At 47.7% G+C, this 22,538-nt stretch overlaps 8 protein-coding genes across 8 annotated transcripts; 3 read left to right on the top strand and 5 right to left on the bottom strand.

The window, feature by feature from the left end:
- Nucleotides 1-131: 131 nt before the first annotated feature.
- Pdw03_4738 (Protein kinase-like domain) lies at nt 132-974 on the top strand (the record flags this gene model as incomplete). The annotated part of the gene is made up of 1 exon (XM_014675370.1): nt 132-974. The coding sequence occupies one exon, from the start codon at nt 132-134 to the stop codon at nt 972-974; it is 843 nt and encodes a 280-aa protein (XP_014530856.1).
- Nucleotides 975-5,691: 4,717 nt separating this feature from the next.
- On the bottom strand, nt 5,692-5,983 carry Pdw03_4737 (Transposable element tc3 transposase, putative; the record flags this gene model as incomplete). Its single annotated transcript, XM_066100824.1, has 2 exons — nt 5,692-5,694; nt 5,771-5,983. 2 exons carry the CDS (start codon nt 5,981-5,983, stop codon nt 5,692-5,694), a joined length of 216 nt encoding a protein of 71 aa, XP_065956224.1.
- Nucleotides 5,984-6,850: 867 nt separating this feature from the next.
- On the bottom strand, nt 6,851-9,246 carry Pdw03_4736 (uncharacterized protein; the record flags this gene model as incomplete). The annotated part of the gene is made up of 7 exons (XM_066100823.1): nt 6,851-7,773; nt 7,822-7,974; nt 8,064-8,158; nt 8,205-8,267; nt 8,331-8,761; nt 8,813-9,020; nt 9,068-9,246. 7 exons carry the CDS (start codon nt 9,244-9,246, stop codon nt 6,851-6,853), a joined length of 2,052 nt encoding a protein of 683 aa, XP_065956223.1.
- An 828-nt stretch (nt 9,247-10,074) lies between these two features.
- Nucleotides 10,075-10,881, bottom strand: Pdw03_4735 (Uncharacterized conserved protein UCP038021, RWD; the record flags this gene model as incomplete). The annotated part of the gene is made up of 1 exon (XM_014675373.1): nt 10,075-10,881. One exon carries the CDS (start codon nt 10,879-10,881, stop codon nt 10,075-10,077), a length of 807 nt encoding a protein of 268 aa, XP_014530859.1.
- Nucleotides 10,882-15,752: 4,871 nt separating this feature from the next.
- Nucleotides 15,753-17,377, bottom strand: Pdw03_4734 (Mitochondrial matrix Mmp37; the record flags this gene model as incomplete). The annotated part of the gene is made up of 2 exons (XM_014675374.1): nt 15,753-17,309; nt 17,363-17,377. 2 exons carry the CDS (start codon nt 17,375-17,377, stop codon nt 15,753-15,755), a joined length of 1,572 nt encoding a protein of 523 aa, XP_014530860.1.
- A 343-nt stretch (nt 17,378-17,720) lies between these two features.
- Nucleotides 17,721-20,480, top strand: Pdw03_4733 (Chromosome segregation protein BIR1, putative; the record flags this gene model as incomplete). Its single annotated transcript, XM_014675375.1, has 4 exons — nt 17,721-17,858; nt 17,924-18,220; nt 18,273-18,382; nt 18,434-20,480. The coding sequence occupies 4 exons, from the start codon at nt 17,721-17,723 to the stop codon at nt 20,478-20,480; spliced, it is 2,592 nt and encodes an 863-aa protein (XP_014530861.1).
- Nucleotides 20,481-20,702: 222 nt separating this feature from the next.
- On the bottom strand, nt 20,703-21,344 carry Pdw03_4732 (Zinc finger, U1-type; the record flags this gene model as incomplete). The annotated part of the gene is made up of 1 exon (XM_014675376.1): nt 20,703-21,344. One exon carries the CDS (start codon nt 21,342-21,344, stop codon nt 20,703-20,705), a length of 642 nt encoding a protein of 213 aa, XP_014530862.1.
- Nucleotides 21,345-21,717: 373 nt separating this feature from the next.
- Nucleotides 21,718-22,401, top strand: Pdw03_4731 (Cyclin-like F-box; the record flags this gene model as incomplete). The annotated part of the gene is made up of 3 exons (XM_066100822.1): nt 21,718-22,159; nt 22,229-22,286; nt 22,350-22,401. 3 exons carry the CDS (start codon nt 21,718-21,720, stop codon nt 22,399-22,401), a joined length of 552 nt encoding a protein of 183 aa, XP_065956222.1.
- Between the last annotated feature and the right edge of the window lie 137 nt (nt 22,402-22,538).

Below are 22,538 nucleotides of genomic sequence, written 5' to 3'. Positions count from 1 at the left end.
AAATTAGTCACGTGCGACGGCTTCATCATGTTTACACTGTTTGCACTTGTCAAGAAGTACATAAGCCCGTGAATTGCCCTTCAGCAGTATTTTTTTTATCTTCATCAAAACGAGTCGCTAAGTTCACCGAGATGGACAACGAGATTCATCCCATCATTGAACTACCAACCATTGCCGATATTGAGGCGTCGACCGATGTCCTTAGTATACGAACCAACGCCATTAAAGTGGTTCGAGTAAAGGAACACTTCGCAGTCAAGATTGGGTATTCGATCCCGCCTTTGGAAGCTGAGAACATGAAATTTGTTGCAGCCAACAGCAAGGTTCCTGTGCCAAAGGTTCACGCCAACTTTGTCGACCCAGAGACCCAGAAAAGATATGTCGTTATGGATTTCGTCCCTGGTACAGACTTGCAAAAGTTACTGCCATCGCTCACCCCAATCGAGAAAACGACGGTCAGCAAGAGGATCAAACAGGCGATCAATGAACTGCGAACATTACCATCACCTGACTACTTTGGGAACTTGAATGGGACGCCTTACATCGACGGTGTTCTTTCAACTCCTGATAACAACCCAATCATTTCTGGGCCATTCAAGGATCAGAAGCAGATGAATCAAGGAATACTGGAGAGACTGGGCCAAACGCAGTCACCGCACTACATTCGATTGTTGAAAGAAATGATCAACTGCACCCTCAAGAACCATCGAATTGTCTTTACTCATGGAGACCTGCAACCAAAGAACATAATTGTGGAGCGAATAGGGGTCTGCAATGATGGAGACGCAGACTTCAAAGTCACTCTCATCGACTGGAATTTGTCAGGATGGTACCCCGAGTTTTGGGATTTTTGCAATTCAACATTGTACTGCCAAATGAAACCGGATTGGCTCGAGCTTATCCCAGACATATTTGACCAATACCCGATAGAATACCTAATGATGCAAGTCGTCTACTCGTCGGTTTTTTATTGATGGTAGATTTGGGAAAAATATAAAACATTCTCTGTATTTACATTTTCTTGTACTCGGGATCCATCCCACGACCTCCTTATTTGTCACCCCAATCAGAGAGCAGAAATCGATTTCAATATAGAAATGACGCATTCGATACGAGAACACGAGGAAAGAAGATAGGTAACGGAATTGAGCTCAGACTGTTGTGACCCAGAGTCGTGATACGTTGGAAGATACGTTCAGTTGTAGAATGAACAACTTCTACAAAGAACCAGTACTCGAGCTTTCGGATTCATTCCGTCAGAGGTTGTACCGTGATAAGTGGGCTTGACGAACTTAGCTCATTCTACCGCTTTAAGATGCCCTTTTCAAATGCCAATTTCTGCACGTCTCGCAACCAGTCTCCACAACGATAAAGTGGTGTACCGGGATACAATTGCTTGCCCCCGAGCGTCAACTGGGCCCGAGGCGCCTCGACTGCTCTGCAGCACTCCGTCTCGAATCTGGTCAAATCTGCCTGCGCAATGGATCCAATCACTTTCTTTGTACCTGGGACATAAGACGCCGAGAACTCAGGGTCAAAGGAACCTCTTGGGTCGTATTTCATACCCTGAAGTAAATTTCCAGTGACGTGATAGAGACGTCCTCCTTCGGACGTTCGCGGGGCAGTGGGGTTGGTTTCAATGTAAATGGCTTCATGGTTAGGGCGCACCAAGATATTCGGCCGTGTAAACACTGAAAGACATATTTAAAGAGGTTTGAGATGTGGTAACAAAATTGGCTATCGAGGTCTTGCTGATGAGGGCTGCTACGTCCGTACAAGTCTTACTTATATGTTGAAAAGAAAAACTAAGGACTTCATTGTGGCTAAGACCATTCTCATCGAAATATTGCATGTGTCGGCGTGCATAGAAGGTACCGCGCGCCAAAATCTACGGTTGGCCCTGATTGGCGTACACATCAAACTTTTGTGCGCAGGTTGCATTACACGGCGAGACGCCCATCACGAACCAGATGCTAATTTTTCTTTATTTCTATTGTCTATTTTTGTGCGAGTCTGGCAGTGTTAGTTCTCACAGTCCTTGCCCTTTATGCGCATGTCAAACGTGAAGGAAGAGTGTTTTACTTGTTCGAGGAAATCATATTGTTTAATTATATTTAATTAAATTGAGCCCCACTGGGCAGAAAAGGAAGGATGGTGTTTATTAGATGTTATTGGCTTGTTTGTCTCCACTCGCTCTGATGTCCGTGCATTCCCCAATACCTTGACCTCCCCCAAGTCTACCAGCGACTGTTCTTACTTGGACGTCACTACGCACCCGTTTTTGCCATGTTCCCCCGGCAACCAATTTTCAGTCATACCACTCTGTAGAGAAAGGACCAGCCAAGGTGTATGAATCTCCTATCCTGACAGTCTGGTTCTATAGTTGCTCAGCGTTTTTTTTCGCGCGCATCATCTCCTGCTGCCCTTTTTTCTTTTCACCGCATGTGACCGACCACTTTGATGACTTGCTCAAACCACCACAAATGGCTGTTTCTCAACAATCCTCGGACCACCGATCGCCTCAAATGCGAGTCGAGATTAAACCTCCCTCTTCCAAGAACTCAGCATCAGCGGCGAAGGATTTCACGTAGATCCGGCGGCAGCCAATCGTCCGACCCACTGTGTGAGTTGACTCGCTTGAATACTGCATTGTCAGCTCAAGGGCTGGATGGGAAGTTCCGCGCAATTGAAGGTCTGCTGTGCCTGTTTTATTGGTTATAAAATTATGATTGACTCGGCAACAATTTACCTACGAGGGACTGGAGCAATTTGTGATGTGCTTTCAAGGTGCTAGGAAGGGGTAGACACCGCTACAATGGAGCTGGCGTTGTGGCTTCTGCATAGGATTGTCAATTTGCACCGAGACCAAAAGCCACCCAAATGAAGAATTAAAAAAAAAAAAAACAAGAAAAAGCAAGCTGAGTGAATTCCTTGCACGGCCCCTCGTTTCAAATTGTCGAATGCTTATATTGTATTCTCTCTAATGATAGACTCATGAAATGCTTGACGCTGGAAAGAAATCTATCAGATCAAATGTGAGCCCCCAGAAATCAATAATTGAGAAATGGAGGATGCGCTTGCAGGGCGCCTTGAAGCCGTTGACATTCATTTTGAACGGCCTTGCTTGCCATGAAGAATGCACTGTCACTTCGAGACTAAAGTGATTACGGGTGTTATGTATGAAGATTCATGTCATTTCAACCTCTACGACCATAATTCTAAGCGCAGTGACTGGAACCATGAAGCCTCGGAGACAAAGGGCGAAAGGATACGGTCAATCCAAAGGGACCAATCGTCATCCCATCGCAAAGCACAGACAGCTAAGCAATATTCCCAATACCCTGGATACCATCCAGACTTTTCCCAATCAATTATCACGAGGCGCGAACATTCTTGATCTTGATGAGATTTCTCGCGGAGAATGATATTTTTCCTTTGCAAATCACCGTGGGTGAATGTCGCTTTATGGCCCTTGAAAATAAAAGGAAAGCATCTTCGAAGATATTCTGCTCTGTAGAGTGGGCCTCCGTTGTAGGTGTACTTTCGCAACATTGCTTCGTTGAGGTCTTCTTCAGAGTAAAAAGGACCATTCACCAACGGATCTGGCTCGTGTGTCCAAAATATCTCATCCAGAAGTCGTCTTTGGTCGAAACTGCCGAAGTAGTTTGGGGATGGAAGCTGGCGCAAGTCGTCAAAGTATCTCCGTAAGTGTTTCAGTATTTCTTCTTTCTCCGGTTTTGTAAGTTGTGGCCATGCTGAAAGAAGTGTTTGGCCGAGTATGCGCTCCATGACAATGAAATTTTTGCCTGTCTCTGGGTCTGAATAAAGGGCGAAGACCCGCGGGACGGAGATGGTTGTTTTCTGCCGAACAAATAACATATTTTCCCCTTCAATGAGATTGACACCCAGTCCAAATTTTACAACATAATGCTGGCCTACTCCGACAATTCTTCGTCCTCCATATTCCATGGAAATGTCCGGGGCGTTCTCTATTTCGGTGCCGGTGGGTAGTGGACAAGGCAAGTCGGTTGCATAGAACGGAACTTCGAATGATTTCTTCATCATCATTAACGGTCATTTGGTAGACCGAGGGGTAGATTGGAGGGTAGGGAGGTGGCAACGAAGGGAGTAGCAGATGGTTTTATTCATAATCAGTGATGCAAACACCTGACATATATATGTTTGTTTGTCTTCATCACGTGGTCAGCGCCTGCCAAGGTCATGAGACTAAAGTATGATTTGAGTTCGGGACTATAGTAGTGCGGATCCGAGAGATGCAGTATGTGGTGGTACTAGGATAAGTTATTCAGGTTATTACACGGTACTTGAGATAAAGTTTACTTCTTGAGTCCGAGGGCAAAATAAAGGGGCCTAGAACTAAAGGCCTTATGGCCGCAGCTCCTCAACCACGGACCCACATCTCCAGACCTAGGACCTGTTTGAACACGATTCCACAGATTAATTACAAAGTTGGCTTCGTATCACTCCATATGTGTCTAGCTTGGACAGCGAACCATACAGGCCAGGAGACGCTGTTTCTGGATCTTTAGGGGCCTCAAAGTACCTTAGGTAGGGTTACCAAAACACGGGTATCCAAGAATACCGTATCAGAGAAATCCAAGAAGTAGACCGGTTGCTGCACCGGATGATTCGAAATTTTGCGTTTTGATTGAATCTCATCCCCTCGGCCCGTCACCTTCATGTCCAAAATTAAATCAATACAGTAATCTATTCCATGTGGTTTGTTTGGTGTTGCGGCTGAGAATAACATGTTTAGTCATCTCATTGGAAGCCAATCATCGACCCGATGTGGAGCCTTACCTACAGTGACTCCGCAAAAGTTTTAACACCCCTGGCCCCACACCCCCTATATTATGTAATTTTCTGCCGGAATAAAACTCCATGAATTCAAACTATCTATCTAGTACGGCGTACACCACCCCTGGCTCTCAATAATAGCCTCCACCCGATTCGGCATGGTCTCAGAGAGATGCTTTAGATGATCTAGATCTATTTGATCCCATGCAAGCTGCGCTGTAGCTACCAAAATAGCCTTAGTTTCGTCATTGTTCCTCATATGAATGAGATCGGGCCGAAGCTTATAGATTTCAGCTTTCAATAGCGCCCAGAGGTTTTCAATTGGGTTCAAATCCGGCGAGTACGGAGGCCATTCCATAACTTCAATATTCATTTAACGTAAAGCATCCCGAACAACGCATGCAGTATGTGTAGGCGCATTATCATGTTGAAAAATAGCACCTTCATTGGACATCAAAGTAGGTAGAATCCGGCGGTATAACTCTTCAATAACAAGACCAGTTATACCCGTACGCTCAGCCTCAGGATTACCAAAGAGTGGGATAAGCCCCGTTCGGCGCGTAGCCCCCGAAAAAGCAGCCCAAAACATCTGTTTAACTTGCTTGCCTCGGTGTGGTAATCCTTGACATTGTCCTTCTTTCGGCTGGTCTCTCGGGCGAACAAAGGTCCATTCTCGACGAACACCAATCCCACGCTCAACCGTACACTCATCAGACCAAAAAACACGGGCCCAATCCTCAGGGGTAAAGTGTTGGTAACGTACGGCCCAACGGAGTCGTTTAAGTGCAGCTTCCTCAGATAAATAAGGCCTCCAGCTACATCTCCATTTCCGGAGGTTTTCAGCATTTAAAAGGCGTCGAATTGAGTCGATTTTCACTTTATAAGATACCTCAGTAAGAAGGTCTTCGTGGGTAATACGTGGATTATTCGAGATAGCATCCAAAAGACGTACTTTGTCGGTGGCATCAAGCTTCTTTGGTCGACCAGAGCGAGGTTTCGTAACACCAGCACGCCGTTCGTGCTCTTTTTTAATTGTATACCGGATTGTAGAGAGAGAAATCCATGGGTACCGGTTGTGAATGCGCTTATAACCCCAGTGAACAGCCGAGTGAAGCTCACATATCCTCTCTCTAAGAGCCGGGGTAAGCTCAGATCGAGCAGGCATTGCTGGCAGCCTATAAAATAGGAATATTATAGGGGTATAGAGAGCAGAGAGAGGTAGAGAAACGCGAGATATACGCGCCATGGGCGAGCTTCACTAGCGCGTGATATAGAGCGGTGTATACTATAATGGAAGGCGGTACAAAGGTGGGGCCAAAGGGGGTGTTAAAACTTTTGCGTAGTGACTGTATTAAGGCCGCAGAGCCCGTTTCGTTTGTATCCTTTTTAACCCCCCTGAAAGATTTTGGTACCCGTGAAATCCATCGATTGAATAGTATGGAGCTGCTGCCTACCGAAATCTTTTTATATTTATTATTAAACGTCATTGGAATCCTAAGTACTATTGGCTATCTTTTAAAGTAGAAAAACGATATCATTGCTTAGCCAGAAGACTTCTGAGATAGGACCTACGATCAGTCTATTGACATCTGAATTACACCTGAATATACAAGCAAAAAAAATTATCCTCAAGACTACAAATCACAGACCCCGTAATCGCTTTGACCGACGTGGCGTATATTTGACAGTGCACGCATTCATTTTGCCTGATCGTCCTTTACCCCTCTGCGGCTCCCTAGGCTGCTCTTCTAGGCGCCCTCTTTTTCGAGACGAGCGCGTCGCATGCTGTGATAAAGATTCCAGCCTAGGGCCAAGTTCTGGATATGCCGCCTGTGTGGCTCCCCTCGTCACTCTCCGTGTAGAAATCTCCGCCAACTTTGAATCGGTGCTCGTTGTTTGACATCCAGAAGAGGAGACGGAAATGTCAATTCTTGACAGGCAGATTGATGGCTTCACGACGGTGGTAGGGCCGGGTCTCATCAATCGAGGATCAATATTTGTCATATCAAAATCGACAGAGGAGGCGGGAGTTTCAGTGCCTTGCCCGATTCTCAGATTCCATAGATGTTTCCCTGGAAGAACCGTCATCGTGGCTAACCCGTGGCCTTTCGGTGAGATGACATAGTTTGATACTGACATCATATTTGTGTTCATTATTAGCATGGGCTAAGAATTCGGTGATTTTGGCAAACTTGGGAAGATCGAGACAGACTTCCCAGTTACAGCTAATCCCGTCGTATGCATGAACCAGATGCGAGTCGATGAGATGACGACGAAGTGAGTCCGGTCGCTTCGAAGGAAATTTATGTGGAGGCGGGTTCGACGCCGAGCGACGAGACTCACCAAAACAGATGATGCAAACATCCGTTGGACATATTTGTGTATTATCATCAGACGCCAGTTGCTCGGGCTGTTCAATAGGGATGTTTACCTCTTCATCGAAATCCCAATTGACACGGTTGCCTCGCCTGCTCGGCTCGCAAAGCAGTAGAAGCGCAACCATGTCCTTGGTAACCTGGATGTGTCGAGTAAGTAATTTGTCCTCATGAAAGTCTTCTGCGTCAGGGCCGTAAAAGTTCTCCACAAGCCGAGCTCGTTCAGGAAATACGTAGCCCGGGATAGGGAGCTCCCAGTCTTCTTCAGCGGAACTATCAGCATCGCGTTCCTGAACATCAGATTCGCCGAGAAGCATTTGCTTGATCTGTCGGTCAACTTCAAGCACGGGGGCATTATTGAAATAGTCCTTTCTGGCTGTCTCGCGAGTTTCGATCGCCAACGTTTTCCGAAGTTTGGCCATGTCTTTTTTGACGGTCTCATGCCTTTGGAAGAGGTGTGGAAAGGTGTCACGGGCGTTCTTGATTGTGCCAGCCACGGACCGCATCTCCGCCATAAGCTCTCTTTTCTCGCGTCTCAGTTGCAGAATTTCAGGGTTCTGGCAAATGGCACGTTTATGAGCTTCGGTAAGATCAGATGGTGCCGATAAATCTCTCTTCCTAAGCATACTCCCAGCGAAGCGTACCAGACCTTCTTGGGAGGGTCGAAGAAGAACGACATGCTGAAGGTCGCGCGCAATAAATTGTGATCGGTAATGTTTTTCAAACACCGCGTCACCAGACTGCCCGAGCACCCTTTGTCGCTCCTGGCTGGTAAAATTTTCTGCGAGTAGATAGTTAGCTTCGTTGCGAGAGATCCCATCTATCATGGCAAAAATGAATCCATCATCTCGCGTTCAGCAAGTGACATACTGTTGACTTCATTTGCCGTCCAGCGGCGGAAATTATAATGCCCAATATCGTATTCGAATCTAGCATCTCGACCTAACTCCTTGAGCGCCTGCCGACTTGAATCATAGGTCATTGGCAAAAGCTCCATCGCGGAAAGCGAACGCAATGATCTGAGCTATCGGGCAATAGGCCAGTTGAAAATCGCCGTGCATGAAGAATTTGGTTCTGTAGGCAAGGATCAGTGTCGAAGTTGGTTCATGAGAAATTCGAATCAAAATTTCAGCTTACCCATCAGCGCCTTCCGGTCGACCTTTGAGATTGCGAAACTCGATGATAGCACAGAGGACATCACGTTTACTTTGAAGGTCTTTCAGATAGAAAAGTTCGATATCGCGATAGCAGACCGAGCCCGGAAGATCTTTCAAGGAAATGTGCTTTGGAAGATCACTCTGGAAGGTGTCATCCCGTTTGCGTTTGCCCAAAACTGGATTGCCAGGCGACGAGGTGTCTTGAGGAAGTAAGACGCCAGGTCGCGTGCCTGTTATGGCGGACCAGAGCTGGACTGTAGCAAACTGAACAATCATGCTCCCGTGACGAAAGAATCTCGAATGGACCCAGTGATGCCGGTAAATCACACCAAAAGCATCCACATCCAGAGTATTTTTGTCCTTTGTTCGTCGGGGAATTTTGCGCTCAGCTGGGAATACACCCGCGAGAAACTTTTCTAGGGTAAGAATACTCTGTTTAAGAACAGACAGGATATAACTTACTCGTCGCATCTGTTGACGGGCATCCTCACCGACGCGGCGACGGGCGAAGAGCTCGAAGTATTGACAAAGGCGTCGCCAGTATTCATCATACGACTGAAGCAGTTTCTTTCGTGATGCTTTGAACATCCAATCAAAAAAGTTCATGTAGATCGTCTGATCCTCCAAAAGAAGAAAGTCCACATAGTCCTCGTTCGATTGAATGCAAAATCTATTATTCTCAGTCACAAGACTTTTCCCGACCAAGTGAGCACTTACTTTCGCCAATAACGTTCGACGACAGCAATGCCTTCCAAGGTCTTTGGCTTGAAGTTTGGAGGGAGCCATCCAAGACTGCGAAAATGTTCCAGTCTGGCTCGAGTTTCTTCGCAAAGAATGGGATCGGTCCAGTATTGGTGCTCATCAGTTTGAGCCGGATATACAGGCGCAGGTGACATGGAGGCGGTCGGATACAAAGTCTAGGGTGGAAAATTTGTGTTGTGGGAAACGACAACGTCAAGGTCGCCTTGAAGCGTGGGCAACGAGGGTGAGAAAATGGGAGGTGCAATGACACCGGAAGGGAGGGAAGGCGATGCATCTTATAGGCGCTCAAATGGACTGGGCGAAAAGGGAGGGGAGCCATTTTCGGCGTCGTTTTGGTCGCCAGTGGAAACGAGGGGAACAACTGTGCAAGTCGAGCGTCAACATCAGGACCGGAGGATGACTAAAAGTACTGGGTGGGTGCAGAATAGTGGTGTTACAGGGCAGTGGGCGGTCAAGGGGCGGCTGGACGTCCAAAATTACGGGTGGAAAGGCAGCCGTTTCTGGCCTCAAAAGCGGTCATTTTCGACCTCAATCCCACAGGTCCTCATATTCTATGTGTAATTGAATATACCGTTGCCATGCAGCTTTTTGATTTACTTGATCGTTATACAACTGCAAGATTTAGAATCCTTATAAGCAACCATAAAGTGACAATCAGATCAAAGAAGAGCGTTGTCGTTGAGATACGTTGAAAAATGCCTGTCCAGAGACGAATACGTCGAAGTGCATGGTGGAATGTGAGATGTACATTGAAACATTTGTAGAAGATAGCCTCTAGGCTATGAAATGTGGCAATCCCACAGTTCTTATGAGGGTTTGGAGGTGGCCGCTCGCATGTGAAACATGTTATCCACCATCAGATGAGGCAGAGAGACAGGCTTTATATGTCCTTCCAATTGAAGAAAACCCCATCTGCAGCTATCAGGCAGAAGTGCAGAATGCAAGGCGGACTACATGACCACCTAGAATATAACCTTTTCAAATGCTTCTTGTAGCCCTCTTTTCCCTAACCACGCTTCCAGCGCTTGCATATCACCCCGATTGGCCCGCTGGCCACCTCGCTCTCCTAGCGAGTCTGTGATTTCCTCCATCCCCGAAAAGACTCTCTGAACATCCTCTGTCTCTCGAAACCTCTCGCTGACTTTTTTCTGATGGCTAGGAATATCACCCCAGGAGTGTGTCTTGATGAAACTCATATAAGAGTCGATATCAGATGATGCACCCTCAAGACACAATACGCCCGGCTTGCCCGCCAGCACAAAGCCCGTCAGAGCATATCCTGGTGCGAGGTTGACCATGTCATCTCTCTTTTTACGGGTTGACAGGGATGGGAAATAGAACCAGACTCGGACAGTTGGCCCCCTGTCTGTATCTTTCGGAGTCACGGTCTGGGACTGTTTGCTTTCAAGGAAGCGGCTGGCTTCTGCTTGGATGTATTCGAATGCCTCTAAAGCATCAGCACCTTGCGGTATTGAGGCAGTAAGTCCCGCAACTTCGGCTCTGGACATCCACTCGGGTTGTCGAACCGAATAGCCCAATGGCGGTGAGTGGTCAAGTGTCTCTGGATTATCACATTGCAGCGGCACGGAAATGTTCACTTGAATGATTCTGCCTCCTTCTGCAATTGGTAGACAGACAGTGAGAGAGATGCTTGAAGGGAGTTTAGGAGGTGTGGAAGTCGGATTTTCGCACCAGTCGCGGAGTCTCTCCACACACTGCGTTGTGAATTCCGGGATTTCCAGCTCGCCCGGAGACGGGAACATCGCCATTAGAAGGTCAATCGTGGACAACTGTGACTCCGTGATGTCCACCGGTAGAAAACATGATTTTTCAAAAGTCATCTTGTTCACTGCAGATGCAAGAGTCATCAATATCGAAGAACATTCATAAAATCGAGTGCTGAGTGATTTTTGAGCTGGATAAAATCAGGTATGTGCGGGATAAGCAATCGTGGTTCTTGTTTGTAGGCGTTGAAACAAATTTACTAGAAGAGGCACAGTGATACAAAGAGTTGGACGGTTGAAATTTTGAGCACGTCTGTTTTTCGACATCATCAAGTTCAAGTCTCGAAATTGCCTCTCTTGGATGCAGGGCCGACCTCGGGGATATAATTATTATGTAATCACCTCCCTGATCCATCCGTGGGGCTGTATCCTACGGCAGTCTATCACTGTCAGTGCGCCTGTTCAGATTCCTGTACGGAGTAGGATGATATATAACAAAAGTCAAAATATGAATATTTAGCTATATATGCCGCATTTCCTCAGAAGGGGGGCAGTTTCCTAGATATCTTCATTGTGTCGATTTGAGCCTCTCGCCTACAACACATGCGCAAGCTACACCAACAAGAATAGGCGGCCGCTTATGCGGACTTGTGGAGTCTTTGCAGATGTCCGCTTTTGTCCCCATTCTCAGTTTCGCAGATGGACGGCACCAAAAAAACGAAAAGGATACAACTTATACCAATAACAAAAAATCTTCTAAAAACACTGCTAGAAAGACTTAAAGAACAGTACGAAACCAGGCGTCCCAAAGATTACATAAGCGGGCGACTATTCTTGGCCTTGTAGTTCTAGCCAAGTGGTCTAATCTTTTAGTGTCTCCATGGTAGCGGGGGTCTGAGCGTTTAGAATATCGCCGCTACCCCAAGGTCCTCCAAGATGCTTGGCGACTAGACTGCGACATCGCCCGTCACGGTGGGCGGTGGGCTATTTAGATTTTCGAGTACCCGTCCATTAGACTACGACAACACCCATTAAAGTGGAGACACTTTTAGCGTCGCCAAGATATATGCGGGCACTCATGGCAAAGTGGATACTGCCAAGAACTGATTAGTTATGTATGTTGTATATAAAATAGCCTAACTAATAGGGTAATTTTTGCATTATTTTTGCACAACAGTGGGCGATGGACGTCAAATTTCAAAAGGCCCACGGGCTGTGGACACTTCCTAGTGCCCATGGACGGGCGATGTCGCAGTCTACCGTCCATAACGCCCACGGCCCACGGGGTTACCTTTCAGTCATGCCCACTATACCCACCATTACATAAAGTTACCTAAAATGGACGTATAACTCGCTAACTTTATATAATAAATAACTATTCTGTATACCTATTTGACTAACTCTATGTAAAATCGCGGTTTTTGATCTATGGTATCTATAAATTTTACTAAAATATCGAAGTATATATGTAAATGTAACTAACTATACGTACCGGATTTTCCCTGGTGGGTGGGGCTTTCCTATTTGAGCTGCCGCTTTTATGAGGGTGCTCAGGCTCACTGAGTAGATGTGAGCACGGGCTCAGATTAGTGATCATGCTCAGTTCAGTCACGTGCAGAATGACTGATGCTCAGTAAGTGCTCAGTGAGTGCTCATTGGATGCTCACTGATTACTCAGTGATGCTCAGTGTCCAATCAGTGAGCAACACTGATGCTCTCAGCACGCCGCAGGCTATACCCAGAAGGGATTAGCCCCATAGGGTAGTTCATACCGTGATAGTTAAGTCGTTGATGGCATTGCTGCTGCCCTCATTTTTTGGAGCACTACATCCCACCAAGAAGATACGTCATGACCAAGTGGCGCAGGAAAGAGCGGAGAACTCCGTCCGTTTCAGGATGTTGTCTCCCTCTGTCTTCTAATTGAGAGCGGCTCGAGCTCAAAGTCTTGGATATAAAAGCAGACCGTGTGCCAACACTAGTATGTAATTATCCACACGCCTTCTATTCAAAAATCTTTTACCTGGTACCCTGATCTAATATCGCGATCTTTTATTTTGAATACATCCCCTACCTCCAGGCCGTACCGCACTTGATTATGGGCAGAAAAGACTTTTTTGCTAAGCGCGATGAGATTGCTGAGACGAAACGTCGTCTACAGCGGGAAAGGAATGGCTATGTCCCTGGAGCCCATAGACAGGAGGACTTAATTTGGGAGAAAGACAAAAGGCTTCCCAAGACCAAAAGATTGCATTATGAAACTATAAATCTTTGGCTGAAGTGAGTTAAGCCGCATCTGAAGTGGCAATCCCTTCCCGTTCATGAATAAAGCAGACATTCCCTTAGTTTCACTGTAGACCCAGAAAATGGGTTTGAATATTAAAAAACTTCCCTTAGTTGTCCGGCTCCAAGTCATGAGATGATCAAGGAATTCATCCGCTGGTACACAAGTTCCATTCAAGGACGACTGAACGAGGATGAGCTACCCACGGTGAGAACCGTGAGTGCGCATGCAGAACGATTCTTTGATGGATTTGAACAATTCACAAAAACTAAAATCGTCCCAGATGATCGAAAGGAAATAAAAGCGGTTGGTTTACTCGCCATTTCCCCTCTGAGATAATCATAAACAATTCTAACCTCGAAATAGTGGATTAAAAAAAACTTGACAGCAGATGGCATCTTGTGGACCAAAAGAAGGAGAAGCTCAACTTCACAAGGCAGGATTTTCTGAGAACAGTCTCGTCTTTGTGGCAGACAGATCACCAAACATGTATTCCTGGGTTGCTCAAGGTCGTCATCTTGTTCGCTCTTCAACTGTACCTCTTTACTAGAGCAAGAGTCGGGTCTTTCATACCCTCCAGCGAGGACAAACATGAGAGGGGTATCTTCGATACAGGCTGCGAAGTGATAACCTGAGGGAACACATTGAAGGGCAGCACTTGGCTAGGATTTGGAATTGTCAGACAAAGCCGCTATGCGGATGCTCTCAAACCTTCAACAGTGAGCGTGACCTTCGGCATCACTTGCACGACGCGCATGGGCTAAAAGAAACCATATGGCAATATCCAAAGCTACCCAATAAGAGAAAGCGCGCTTGCAAGGGGGAGTCACAAAGCTGTTCAACAGAACCAGAAGAGGAGCGTCCTAAAAAAATCCAATTCCATCACTACCTACCTCCACGTCATGAACGTGAGCACTGTGTGTCAGAAAAATCATCTGCCACCGTCCCGGCCTTGCTTTCGCTTGTCGGAGAAAATCAGGAACAATCCTCCCGCCATAGTATGTGTGACAAATCCAGCATGAGCAACAGAAGCAACTCACTGGAACTATGCTTCTCGGAGGCAGGTTCTCCACTCAGCTCGGGGCCAACAACACCAGGTCTTGAGGCTATCGATCCTCGAATCATAGAGCCTTTTGAATTCAATAAGGAGGATGCACGCCAATCTTGTGATCAAGCTGCTGTTCAGCTGAATTCACTTAATCTCCCACCAGAAGAGGGCGAAATCACAAAAAGGTCTGTCAGTGGCATAGAATAGCCGCAACCTCCCACCCCAAGCTTTGCCAGTCAGCCTCCTGGACACTGTGCTGTCAATGAAGCGAACGAGGAGAGGAAAGTCTTGCAAGATTGTAATGACAATCTATTATTTAAATATTTATGCCATAATTTACGCAGAAACTGGGTCGAACTGGGGCTATACTAGGTTTTCTGGGGCCCCAGTCACTGGATCTGGGTTGGGCCTAGGTTATGAGGTTTCGAACCAAACTGGGTCGTGCGGAAGTCTAACTGTGCCATTCATTACCGAGCTACGAATACCTCCATAGTTGTGCTATTTATTATGGCCTACTCATTCGTCATGCCAGAATCCCGCTTTATAGAAAACCTCAAAACTCTAGAAACAAATTCCAACAGGGTGCTCCTGATCTTCTTGGCAGCTGCTCGCATAACCTTTTGAGCATTTGGTAGGTAGATACACGGGCGGTGTGATAGGTGAGTCTCAAAGAGTCGTCAATTGTGTTGGTCTCTTCGAGAGATTTCCATGTCCCTAAAAAAAATGGGTTCCAACTTTCCAAATGATCTGCTTGTGGCTAAGACTTCTCACGAATGGTATATGGATTGAGGACCAGAAGTACCTTCAGAGTCCGTACCTGAATTTAAGCCAAAGTCACGGATGCGCCCGTGCGGGGAACGGGCCGAGATCCTTTTTATCGGTTCCACTTTGGAGCCGTGAGGCTCCGCCTTGCCTTACACGGGGAGGGTACTATTTGTGGAATTGATGGTTGCTAGAACGAATTATTCGGTCCTAGAATGCATTTCATAAACATCAGTTGCCTACATTGCCTAGGTGTTTCCTCCCCCCCCCCCCCTCTCCCCCTCCCTTGGCCGTCACATGCCTGACTAATTCATGCTGGGCCACTTTTTGACTAGCTATGTGTCCTCTTTGCCTCCGCCTTTGATTTGGCTGCATCGAGTGACGGCAGAGAATTTGGGGAGGGATATGGCTCGGCTACCAAGGATTCCCATGATTCATGGGTCACCAACCTTTGCCAGGCAACCAGTAGGCGAGCAATCCCCTGTATGAGAAGTCCTCACCATGAACTGGAGGGAACATGAAAGGGCACGTTGATTAAACAAAAACGATTCTCGAGCAAGTCGTTTGACGTTTTCTACATCTTGAGATAATAGGGCAAAAATCAAAGGGGAACAAGAACCATTGATGCTGAATGATTTATTTTACAAATGAAAGGCTCTATGTAGTCTGTATATATCTATTGGGCCCAATTAAAATTTCCTGCCGATGCACATCAGATACATCACACAACATTGATGGTTTTTGATACATGGGGCACAAAAATGCCCAACCCCTCCAAATGCCACAAGTCTGCAACATAGGGCTATTCTGTAACAAGGGAGTCGCTTATTCTTTCTTGGTCTCCTTCAGCTCCGACGACATTGGTGCTTGGGCGGGCTTATTCGCCCCAGAGGGGGTCTCGAGTGCTGATGCGGCTGCCATCCGAGATTTCTTGTGCTTATCACGTTTCTCCATGATGTAAGTCCAGCTCTTACCAAGGCCTGCAGTAAACGGTGCTTTGATCGTTTGGACAGTACTTGGCCAGCGGATTGTCTTCTCAATAGACTTGGAGACCTCTTCCTGAAGGTGGTCATCCCCAGAAATCCGTCGCTCAAATGAACCGCCTTGAGGCCGACGAAGAACCTCGTCCGAATCCTTACCCTCCTGGATCATTTTATCGAAATCGGCTTGAGGGATCTCATAGCGAGACTGATACTGGAAATACAGCTTTCGCCGGAAAGATTCAGGCAAGCGACGAACCATGTTACCACGCATCACCGGATCCATATCTTGCGCCATGGCTAAGATAGCATTCGGGTCATCAATCCAATCCTCGATGCTGCAGCGGGGGTCTTGGAAAGTAACATTGGGAAGATTTTCGATGAGTGGTGCGTAGAGCCGGCGGAAGTGCGCCATTTGCCCTGAAACAATATTTCGCACCTTGCTGGGATCCTCTGCGGGGAGAGCCATGCGCAAATCTCCCATATAACTCATACCCGCGATTGTGCTATAGAGCTCGAACTCACTGAATCTTTCTGGCAGTAACAGCAGTGCGACACGCAAAGCAGACAACAAATTCATCTGGTTGGCCAATCGCACCTTCGGGTGGTCCCGCAAGATCTTGACAGGCTTTTGCAGACGACCAGCGAGATACATGGTGTCCCACTGCGTGAGATCTCGACATAATGTATCCAGGTTCACCACACCGTATTTGATCATCGTCCCATTCACGGTGATATAAGGATGGAAGTACACTCCCGCGCCGAAGCGGTCCTGTACTTGGGAGACTGTGTACGACCCGAGCGAGCCTAATGCAGAGTAGTGATCACGATTTTGGTTAAGATTGATAGCATGCCAGTGCTGGGAGTATGAAACTCCGAAAATGAAGTCAATCATTTTCCCGGACCCCTTTTGCATGTTTTGGATGGCTGTAGGCGCCGAGGGGTGCAGTGAGCTGGACGGAGCTCCGCTGCCATTTTGCGCAAAAACACCTGACCCATAGGCAAATGCGTATCGGATTGGTGCTTTGAACTGCCAAAGGATCATTCGCAATGCCTCCTTGAAATCTTGGTTTATGATCATGTGCTGGTTGACTCCAAAATCCTTGGAAGGAAGCTCCGAAAAATTTGTGATTGACAAGTCCGGATTTTCGTCCCAGTTTTCGGGTAGCATCAAGGATGAAGACGTCGAGAACGAGGAGGAGGATGACTTGTTGGTGGTCACTTTGCACAGCAGATGCGACTTTGAAGCCCTGTTATTTGCCGAGAGTCGGCCATTGTAGGGAGTAATCGGATGACAATCGAATGATAGAAAACGCTCTGTAGAAGGAAGAACACCTGAGGGTGAGAGAAGAGTGCGTGAGCGCCAGAGAGAGCTGGGGTTAGCTCCTCGAGAAGCAACCATCTAGAATGTAAGTTGTAGCGAGACCATTGGATACAGTGGGGGATCTGACATACCGTGACTACCGGCATGATTGGAGTTCGGATAGAGAAAACTGGGGCGCGTAGCGCAATTCTTAAGTCAATTCAAACAGCCCGCATAGAATGCAAATGAGTTAATTGAAGTGAAGTGAATTTGGGTGCTCCGTCAACATTTCCGGCTCTGACGTACTCCCCGTCCTGCTCCGCATCTAATTCGGGTGCTGAGTAATGATCACGTGGACGCGTCGAAGACGCATAACAACCAAAAGTCAACAGACGCGGAGGATCAACAACATCGACTCCTTCGATAATTTTTGCCTACTTCCGCCACGAAAGATCACCTCACATGTCGGGCGTAGGTCCTGATTATCTCTGATTGCCCTGATACCTCGCCATGGTCTCTGAAATGGATACATTTGCGGCCCGCCTAGCCAGCTTTGACATTGTGCTAAAGCCAGAAAAACGCAGATCTTCTGGCACAAAAACGCCCAAAGCGATTACATGGCCACACCAGCGACCTTCACCGGCTGAGGTATGTCATTCTTCGCAGATGTTACACACGCCCATTCCATGGTGATTGACTTCGCGGGATTCTAGTTGGCACACGCCGGATTCTATTACAAACCATACGAAACAAATCCAGACAACACAACTTGTTTCGAGTGCCACCGGGCGCTTGACGGCTGGGAGGAGGATGATAACCCCATCACAGAGCATCTCAAACATGCGCCCGACTGCGGGTGGGCCATTATGATGGACCTCCAACAAAGCAGTTCTAACCCCGCATCGATTGAAGACCCTACGGGCGATCGGATCACACAAGCGAGACTGGCAACATTTGGTACAGCATGGCCTCATGACGGGAAAGAGGGCTGGGTTTGCCAGTCAGATAAGGTAAGGCGCCGCTGCACCGTATCCAAATTCTCTTGGCTCACAACGAAGATAGATGGTTGAAGGCGGATGGTATTTCTGCCCTACAGATGAGAGCAATGACCTAGCCAGCTGTGTCTATTGCAAGTTGTCTTTGGATGGCTGGGAGCCCAAGGACGATCCATTGTGGGTTTTCATCGCTCCTTCCCAGTTGGACAGTTTCTGACCCTCCCCAAGTGACGAACATTATCGTCGCTCTTCAGATTGCTCATTCTTTGTCTTCGCCCAACCTCCGGGAACGAAGGCCAAATCCACTCGTGCTAAGAAGTCTCGTGTGTCCAAGGCTTCCTCCCGGCTTTCAACCCAATCTGTTGGCCTAGTTTCATCCGAAGCGCCCGATATGGAAATGGATGACTATACGGACCAAAGCATCATTTCCCAAGCAACCACAAAATCCAAATCTACAAAGAAGGCAGCCAAGAGCAAATCCAAGGGATCTAAAGCCAGGAAGGAAGAATCTGCGGAGATGGAAAGCCAAGTTGAGGCCGACACTGAAGAAGTCACCCAGCCAGAGCCTATCAAACCCAAACGTTCAGGCAGAGGGACAAAGAGGGACAGCGAGGATATAAAGGATGAACCAAACTCATTTGGCATGCAGGAAAGAGAACTATCGCAGCCGCCAGCAGAACCCCCAGCGAAGAGACGCGCTAAAAAAACACGGAGCAGCAGCATTACTCGCAACTACAATTATGAACACAGTGACATTGCAATGGCGGATGCAGAGCCAGTAAATGATGCTGCTTCGCTAGAAGAACACAATAGAGGTCGGAAGCTCACAAAAAAGAGAGCGTCCAAGGCCTACAAGATCTCCGATGTCCCTTTTTCATCAAATTCTCAGTCAGACAGGCGAGCCCCTCGTGACTCGGAGATCGAAGCGGAAATTAAAGCAGGCCTCGAAGCAGATATCCCGCAACCTGTCGGATCTGAACCTGAGATCGAGGCTGAGCCAGCAGAGCAACGGGCATCGAAAAAGAAATCTACTAAAAAGTCCAAGGCTGCGCCTAAAATCATCCAACCGACCATACATGATCAAGTGGAGGATGCCAGTGATCGCGAGGACTATTCAGATCCTCACGTCGAACCGGTTGAAGATGAACCAGAGGCACCTGAGCCGCCAGCTCCAAAGTCTAAGCCGGCAAAAGGACCCAAGAAAAGGGGGACAAAGAAGACTAACACCGAAGAGACGAATCAAGCACAATTACCAGAACCTCGAGATTTTTTTGGGTTCGGGGCTCCCGATGTTCGAGATGATTCCGAGCGCCATGACTCCGTTGTCTCCGTCGAGATCGTCAGCAAGGAGCTGAATCATGTACCGGAGAGTGAAGAACAAATTTCCAAGGCTGAATTAAAAGAGATTTCTCGGAAGAAAAATGCCACATCAACCAAAGAGAAAAAATCTAAGAAATCCGAGAAAAGCGCGGAGCAAGCTCCTGTTCCTGAACCCCCGGTCGAAGAAATTCGTGCTGTGCCGTCGGATGAGGAACAGGATGATGAATTTGAGACTGCTGATGATTTGCCTGACCAGCTTGAGATGGTCAACCCTCCCGAGGAGCCTTCTCCACATCCACAAGAAATGTCTCTCGAGCCACAATCTCATCGGAAGTCGCCCAGTCTACCGCCAAAGACCGTTAAACGGTATAGCGATATTCCCCACGAAGAGCATCTTGCAGAGACCCTAGTCCAAAGCCAGACCTCCCCTCACGATATGCATGAGTCTCGGCGGAACTCAAAACGCTCTAACCGCTCCGCCTCACCACTTCCGCTAGCTTACGAAAGCACTCCCTCGCCATCACCCCAGTCATCAGATGCCGAAAACAAGCCTCCCCCGTCGCGGCCCTCAGCATCCCGTCCACCTGTTCAATCAACAACGAACCACACTGATCTCCGAGCGCCTCTGGCAGTTAGTACCCCATCACCATCCAAGCGCAACGCTATTGGTGGATTCAGACCATCCGGCCATCCATGGACACCGGTGGATATTGATGAAGTGCTGTTTGGAGAGGCTAGCGATAAGGAAAACGCGGATTTATCTGAACTTTTCAAAGGCGTGAAAGCCAGCTTGACTAGCCCAGAGAGGAAGATGACGGTTCAAGAATGGATCGCGTGGAACGCAAAGAATGGCGAGGAACGACTGAAGAGAGAATGCGAGCGACTTGTGGGCCGATTTGAAAAGGAAGGTGGCCGAGCAATGCAGCGACTCGCAGCTATCGAGTGCATCGACTGAATCAACAGTTCAACTATGTTTTCGGATGGATGATATGATTTGCATGTTAGGCGTTATGCTAGGTGTTGGAAACCCCTTGTTACATTTTTAGCTCACAGTTTAAATTTTTGGGAAGTGCCATTATTGCACACGAAGAACATAAGCAGTAAAAAAAAATCAGAGTGGAAAATATGCTAAAACACCATGGGTATCAAGAACAGAACGCACACCCTAGAACAACACTCAAGAAATGATTCCCAAACGGCCCTCCCAGCTATCATCTTCCTTCTTAACCTTGTCTCTCTTCCGCTTCTCATTGCGCTTCCGCCTCTTCTCCTCCCTCTCCTTGGCATCGATCTCCTCCCGCTCCTTAAGCCGCACTCCCAGATCGAGTTGCCAAGCCTTGCGCTCTTCCTCGTCCCGCTGACGCTTCCGATGTGAAAGCATCCTCAACCGCAAGCGCACGTCCTCAACATTCGCCCTCTTCACCTCGCCACTTTGCCCTGTCGCAATCAAATGTTGTTTGCTGTTCAAGTGCTCCACAAGCTGCAGATTGTCCTTGTAGGTGAGATCGCAGTCCTTGCAGTAAAATCCAGCGCCGCGACCGCGCTTTCCCATTCCCGAGCCTCCAGGCACAATCATCGTCTTTCCCACCATGGACGCGACATCTAGGCGCTGGTTGCGGGCTGTGGTATCCTCGAGCATGCTGTAATCGACTGGTGCGTGGTATTTCTTGCCCAGTAGTTTGGCTTCGTAGCGGGCTTTTCCTTCGGCTTTGCGCTTCGCTTCAGTTTCGGCGGCCTTTTTAGCGTATTCTTCGCGGTCCCAGGTTTTTCGGAAGGCCGTGTCCGACACCGGGGTGCCGTAGGCATTGGGTCCTGACATATTTGTGGTTGATGTGAAGATATGGTTTTGGGGAGATGTAGTGGGAGGTTGCTGGGTGGCGATCTTTAAAGTTGGAGCTTCGAAGGTTGAGATCGATTCAAGTCCGCTATTGAAGATTATATAAGCGACATACCAACCCACGCCTTCACCTGTACATGACTTCTAGGAGGCTGAAAATAGGCAGCTATTTTGGAAAAATGAAGTATTTGATAACTGCGTCGGATTAAATGCTTCCAACTCGATAGAAGCGTCAGTGGCTGCGATTTCAGGCAACAGTTTTCGACCCGCTCGTATAAGATGAACAACACCACCCTCACGTCGAATGTACACCATTAAGCTACAAGCAGCCGTCTTGGAAAACAAGTCCAGAAACATGAAGCCATGCCAGTCGCCCTTATATTCTCAAGCCACCAGCACCAATCTAATGACCCTCCCCTCTGAACTCCACATCCAAATAAGCACCTACCTTTCCTACCCAGATGCCCTAGCTCTTAAACACAGCAGCCGCCACTTCTACTCAATAGTCTTCACTGGCGTGCGCCTGAAAGTTGAATGGCTCATTGAACGCTTCGAGCATAAACTCGAATGCCCCATGGAGAAGTGTTCGTTCAGTACGGATGAGTCGTTTTGCAATGGACGAGTCTGCGGCATCATGGAGCGCCGTCGGTGGCATCTTGAGTGTCGCCCAGTTCGGGGTGGCTGTCTGCTTTTTAATGGCCAGACTTGCCGGGCGGACTTCTTGCCCGGTTGGTTTAAAGTGAGGGCACAGGGAAAACGGAGAGCTGTCAAGGTTATGGAGAGCTGGGGGTATGAAGGTCGGTTCCCTCTTCTGGCTCTATCTTCTTCCCGCGTGATGAGACATTGGCTGATACCGTGTTGCATAGTCTTTGTAATTGGAATTCTGGCGGTTCTGTTGGGCTTGCTGTGGAATTTTGCCCAAAGGTGAGACATGGGTTTGGATTGGCTTTCATGTGGCTTAAAGAGACCTGCTGATTGTACTCGCAGAACTTGGTACCTCGAAAGCAGATTGAGGGGACACTCTGCGACTATTCATTGAGTTATGACGCGCACTTTCAGCCACGTCTCCTATCAAGAGGAGCTCGGAAGTCAATTGACAAGTCCAGAAATATTTCCGCCCATGAACATGAATTCGAACTGGCATGTCACGATGCATACACGAGGGCCTCGTTGCCA

This window comes from Penicillium digitatum, chromosome 1, assembly GCF_016767815.1.
Source record: "Penicillium digitatum chromosome 1, complete sequence".
Classification (NCBI taxonomy): Eukaryota; Fungi; Ascomycota; class Eurotiomycetes; order Eurotiales; family Aspergillaceae; genus Penicillium; species Penicillium digitatum.
The sequence above is the reverse complement of the archived record's forward strand: the minus strand, read 5'-3'. Positions and strand labels throughout refer to the sequence as shown.